This window comes from Rattus norvegicus, chromosome 10, assembly GCF_021556685.1.
Source record: "Rattus norvegicus strain SHRSP/BbbUtx chromosome 10, alternate assembly SHRSP_T2T, whole genome shotgun sequence".
Taxonomy (NCBI): domain Eukaryota; kingdom Metazoa; phylum Chordata; class Mammalia; order Rodentia; family Muridae; genus Rattus; species Rattus norvegicus.
This window is the reverse complement of record NC_141543.1, coordinates 21,068,915-21,074,914: the sequence shown is the minus strand read 5'-3', so window position 1 is coordinate 21,074,914 and position 6,000 is coordinate 21,068,915. Positions and strand designations below refer to the sequence as shown.

The following is a 6,000-nucleotide window of genomic DNA, read 5'->3' as shown; positions in this document are numbered from 1 at the left end:
TCCTAGGCAAGCGCTCTACCACTGAGCTAGATCCCCAACCCCTCTTCATCTTATTTTGTGTGTATGCGTATAAGTGCATATGTGTGAGATGTGTGTGGTATATGTACACCCATGTAGACAGGTGTGTGTGTGTGTGTGTGTATAGTATATGGGGTGTGTGTGTGTGTGTGTGTGTGTAAGCCAGAAGGTGCCAGGAATCTTCTCTATCCACCTTTGTTATTTGAGACAGCCACCTCTAGGTCCGCTTGTCTCTATATCTTTGAGAGCTGGAATTACAAGAGGGCATAGGACCACATTTAACTTTAACATGTGTATTAGGATTTGAACTTGGTTCTTATGCTTGCATAGCAATTGCTTCTAACTACTCAGCCACTGCTCCTAGCTTATTATTAATTTTTTGTTTAACTTTAAACATTAAAAAATAATTTTATGGGGCTGGAGAGATGGCTCAGTGGTTAAGAGCACTGACTGTTCTTCCAGAGGTCCTGAGTTCAATTCCTGGCAACCACATGGTGGCTCACAACCATGTGTAATGGGATCTGATGCCCTCTTCTGGTGTGTCTGAAGACAGTGACGGTGTACTTATATATAATAAATGAATTAATTAAAAAATAATTTTATGTGTACAAGTGTTTGCCTGCATGTACCACGTCCATGCCTGGTGTCTGAGCAGCACTTGGGGTTACACATGGTTGTGAGCTGCTATGTGGGTGCTTGGAACTGAACCTGGGTTCTCAGGAAGAAAACACAGTGCTCTTAACTACTGAGTCATCACTCCAGCCCTCTACATTATTATTAATTATTAATTATTATTATGACTGTTATTATAGACAGTTAGGTTGGGTGGTCAGCAAGCCATGAAGACCTTCTTGCATCTGCCCCCTTAGTGCTGGGATTATAGGTACACACTCAGCTTTTAAGATGGGTGCTGGGGCTGGGGATTTAGCTCAGTGGTAGAGCGCTTACCTAGGAAGCGCAAGGCCCTGGGTTCGGTCCCCAGCTCCGAAAAAAAAAAAAAAAAAAAAAAAAAAAAGATGGGTGCTGGAATCTGAACTCAGGTCCTTATGGTTGCAGGACAGTCACTTTGTTGTCTGAGCCACCTTCCCCACCTCGACTGGTTCCTTTTAACCTTTCATCTGCAGTCCCCCCATTACTTGGTCCAAGCAGGGAGGTGTGCATTCTCCACATACTGGCTCTATTTGGGTGCACAAGCGCTGGAAGTCATAGATATTTTTCTTAGCGTGGGTATACAACAGTAACACCTGATCCTCAGAAAACGGGTCTTGGGCCTGAGAACCCCAAAGTACAGGTGGATACTTACCATGACACCCTAAATAGAAAGGCTGACATTCACTGGAACTGCCTGTTCGTCAACCAAAGGGCATTTCCAGTCCTTGCATTAGATGGAAGTGACTTTATTCTTTCAATATATATTCCTCACAAAAGCATTCAGTTCTTACAGAAAAATTCGACTACAGTTTGGGGACCACATCACCTTCTTTTCCCCAAAGCCAGCTGCTCAAAGCCTCCTATAATGTGCTGGGAATTTTGCCATGGGGGATGACTCAGTAGATTGGCCGGCTGTACACCTGGAAACGGAGTTCAGTTTTTAACTTTTGCCAAAAGTGCTTATGAAACCATACTTATCCATGGTGCCCACGAATGTAAAATTGGTTCATAGTTTCCCCTGCTAAATGGCTAAATTTAGTTCTTGTCTAGATGCACCTTATCGCTTTCAACTGGCTTAGTCAACTGTTCCGCATCCCTGACCACGACCCTCTGATGACAATGGCATTAGTTAGCAATACTGGTGATCAGCGCTAGATATCGAATTTAAAAACCCGTTCAGAGCAGGATTGGTGGGGCCAGTCTATAATCCATGGCGGCAAATTAGGAGTTAAGGGTAGCATGGCCTTTATGAGCTCCAAACAGAGCTTCAAAAAGATACCAAACAACATATCAAACTAAAACAAGATCTGATGCCTCTTCCTTTCACTGTGCGCTCCTGTGGATGAAGGTGTGAGTCCCTCAGGTCCTGTCCTTGTGTGGGTGACTTGGGGCAGTTTCTCACCTGGCGTGGCATTCGAGCGCTCCTTCACACCTACATGGTAGTCTGCCAATCAATATTCTGGTCTTTAGCACCAGTTTGTGAAGGAGTCACACAGAAGGGACTAGCGGCTTCTTTTAGGATATGCGAACGTTCTGTTTCCCGTTCAGCAATAGTTTCCCAAAGCCTATTCTCGGGCGCCTCTTCCTGCGACAGAACCCTTCACTCATCCCACTCGCGCAAATCATACCGAGAACTCGAATGGGGCAGTTTACTGTCGCCCCTAAACAGTGCCCACTTCGAACCCACCTTTATAGCAACCCATGGGGGCGTGATCAGGCTACACGGCGTGCTGACGTCACGCGCGACGGAGGGCGGGCCAGCGCCGGCGCCGGCGTCCCTCACTGGGTCCCTAAGCTCAGGCGCTCAGGCTTCAGCCTCCGCTCCTCGGCCGATGCCTGTGTCCCACCGTCCACTCCCCGCCACCGGGTCCTCTCATCGTCTGGACTGTGCTGTCGCCATGGGCCCGCGCCAGCCGCGCTGCGGGGCCGGGAGCCGCTAAGGTGCGGTGCGAAGATGGGCGAGGGCGGAGCAGGGCCCGAGCGCCAGCCCCAGCAGTCCGGGCGCCCCGCGCGCGCCCGCCCGCGTCGCCGCGGGGATGCCCGCGCCCGCCGCCGCGCCCTGAGCGCCTTTGTCTGTCTTCCGCGCCTCTCGCATCATCCCTAGTTTAGCCGGCGCCGGATCATGGAGCTGAGCCAGCCGACCTCCCTGTCGGACCACGACGAGCCGGCGTCTGGGCCCCAGCGCGGGGTCAAGGGGCTGGTGGGGCCCGACGCTCCTCGCGGCTGGTCAGATGAGCCCGAGGAACACGCCCAGCTTCAACGGTGGCCAGAGGGACCCAACGCGCCAATCTGCTGGCCCGAAGAGGTAGAGGAGCCTCACGCTCCTCGTCGCTGGGCCGAAGAGCCCAGCGCTTCTCGCTGCTTGTCCCAGGAGCCCTACGAATCCTGTCACTTGGCTAAGGAGCTGGAGGAACCCGACGCCCCTCGCTGCTCATCCCAGGAGCCAGACGCACCTTGCCACTTGGCCAAGGATCTGGAGGAAACCGACTCCCCTCGCTGCTGGCCCCTGGAGCCAGACGCACCGTGCCACTTGGCCAAGGAGTGGGAGGAACCCGACGTCCCTCGGTGCTGGCCCCAGGAACCAGACGCACCGTGCCATTTGGCCAAATATCTAGAGGAACCTGACGCCCCTCGCTGCTGGCCCCAGGAACCAGACGCATTCTGCTACTTGCTAAAGGAGGTGGAGGAACCCGATGTCCCTCGCTGCCGGCCTCAAGAGCCAGACGCACCGTGCCACTTGGCTAAGGAACTGGAGGACCTTGACGCCCCTCGCTGCTGGACCCAGGAACCCAACGAATCCTGTAACTTGGCTAAGGAACTGGACGAACCCGACACTCCTCGATGCTTGTCCCAGGAGCCAGACGCACCTTGCCTCTTGGCCAAGGAATGGGAGGAATCCGACGCCCCTAGCTGCTGGCCCCAGGAGCCCGACGTAGGGTGTCACTTGGCCAAGGAGAGGGAGGAATCCGACGCACCGTGCCTCTTGACAGAGGAACTGAAAGAACCTGACGCCCTTCAATGCTGGCCCCAGGAGTCAGACGCACCGTGCTTGTTGGCAGAGGAGCTGGAAGAGCCTGATGCCCCTCACTGCTGTTCTCAGGAGGTGGACACAGAGTGCCTCTCGGCCAAGGAGTCAGAGGAACCTGACGCCTCTCACCTGTGGCCGGGGGAACCCGATGCACCGTGCCTCTTGGTCAAGGAACCGGAGGAGGCGGATGCACCTCACTGCTGGCCTGAGGAACCTGAGGAGCCCGACGCTCTCAACGCACCGTGCTTCTGGGCCAATGAACCAGATGAGCCCGACGCACCTCGCTGTTGGTCAGAGGAGCCCCAGGTTCTGTGCCTCTGGCCAGAGGAGCAGAACACAACGCAGTGCTGGCAGGAAGAGCCCGATGCATCCTGCTTCTGGTCCGAGGATCGAGAGGAACCCAAAGTTTCGTGTCTCCAATTTAAAGAGCCGGAGAAGCCCAAAGTCGCGTGCAGTTGGCCCGAGGAGCTGGAAGACTGCTGCCCTACGCGGGGCCTACCCCTAGAGCCCTTGCTAGCCGAGGGCGAGCTGCTGCAGGCATGTCCCGGGCCACCCCCGGACCCAGGCCTGGCGTTGTCGCTGCCCAGCGAGCCTGGGACAGCTCAGGAGGAGGGTGCACGACTCCGGACGGTATTCGATGCCTTGGACAGGGATGGGGATGGCTTCGTCCGAATCGAGGATTTCATCCAATTTGCCACAGTCTACGGAGCTGAGCAGGTAACAAACTGAGTACAGTTCTGGTCGGGAGAGATGTTGCTGATTTCTCTTCAGGGTAGTTTCTCTGGAATCCCCTCTTCCCTCTTAGAGGAAGATATACCCGAGAGTCAGGTGTCCCCTCCTCTAACGTTACACTTGCTACTTATTTCCTAGATCTGGGAGTGGGAAACCCTTTTCAGTGCCTTACTTCTGTTACCAGCGTTAGGACCTCAGAGGCCAGACTTGGAGATGCCTTTCGAGTAGAGTTGGTGTCTTTGTGTTTACCATTTGTTGGAGTAGGTTTTGCTTGAGAGACCGGAATTAGTGGCCAGAAGGTCCTAGGAATTAAAAATGTTAATTTCTGGTTGAAGATGTAGATCAGTGGAAAAGTATTTGCCTCCTGCACATAGCCTGGAGCTCGGTCCTTTGTATCACATAAGAGGATAGCTATCTGCTCTACAGTAAAGTGGCAGAATCAACAAGCACAGGTAAATGGTAAGCTGGGCGATGGTGCATACCGCTAGTCCCAGCATTTGTGAGGCTGAGGTGGGACTGCTGGAAGTTCAAGGCCATCTTAGTCTATGTATAGACTGAGTTCAAGACTAAGGAGCTACAAAATAAGACCCTGTTTCAAAGCATACTCATGCGTGCATGTACACACTTGCTGGAATACACACAGAGTTCTGCACCATGATCAAGAAAAGGAAGGGAATGAGCCCAGGAGTTTCATGGGGGTGTCAAATGAGGCAGAGTCATTAGGGCCTCCAACTCTTACAGGAGAGCTGAGATGTATTGAAGGTTAACAGAGGCTCAGTTCATGTGCGAGGGTCCCACACATCCCCAGGAGCTCCTGGGGAAGCAGGCTCTAAGACCAAGGCCTGGTTATTGCTTCCCCTTAGCATTTAATAGTTTGGGGTGAAGATGGCACCAGGGCTGTGTGCTTTGCTGTAACCCGGAAGACACCAGCAATGTCACAAGTTGCCATTTATTTTATTTATCGGTTGGGGGGCTGGTCAGGTGGCTCAGCGGTTAAGAGCATTGGCTGCTCTTACAGAGAACCCAGGTTCAATTCCCAGCACCCACACGGCAACTCACAACTGTCTGTAACTCCCAATTCCACAGGATCTGACACCCTAATACATATACATACATACATACATACATACAGGCCAAGCACCAGATGCACATTAAAAAAAATTATTTATTGGTTGGAAGTCCCTGGAAAGACACCAACTATGTTACATACATGTTCCCCTTAATTTTATTTATTGGTTGGAAGTCTCTGAAATTTTTATTTTAATTTTCATGTTACTCATCTTTCACACATGAAGACATTTGTTAAGTGGGTGTTCGAGTACATTTGCATGTCGAGTGGTCTTTAAGAAGAGGGATAAAAATGAGCTGGGTGTGGTCGCACACACATCTGTAGTCTTTGCATCCAGCGTGCAGGAGGCTGTCAAGATCGAAGTCAACCTGGGTGCATAACAAGACTCTGTCTCTAAAGACTAAAGGGGAGAAAGGGCAGAGTTGATACATTTCTATTAGTCATTCCCTTCAAACCTCTCTATTTGCAGCCTCCAGAGAGCAATTGGAAAGAATTCCCCTGG

The 6,000-nt window shown here is 52.1% G+C and overlaps 1 protein-coding gene across 4 annotated transcripts in view; it reads left to right on the top strand.

The window, feature by feature from the left end:
- The first annotated feature begins 2,450 nt into the window (after window positions 1-2,450).
- Window positions 2,451-6,000, top strand: part of Rab11fip3 (RAB11 family interacting protein 3) — an 84,175-nt gene continuing 80,625 nt past the window's right edge. For all 4 annotated transcript variants that reach the window (XM_087571547.1, XM_087571546.1, NM_001427085.1 and 1 more), the window contains 1 exon segment: window positions 2,451-4,414. In XM_087571547.1, the coding sequence (XP_087427673.1) occupies window positions 2,792-4,414 (1,623 nt within the window). In that variant the 5' untranslated portion in view covers window positions 2,451-2,791.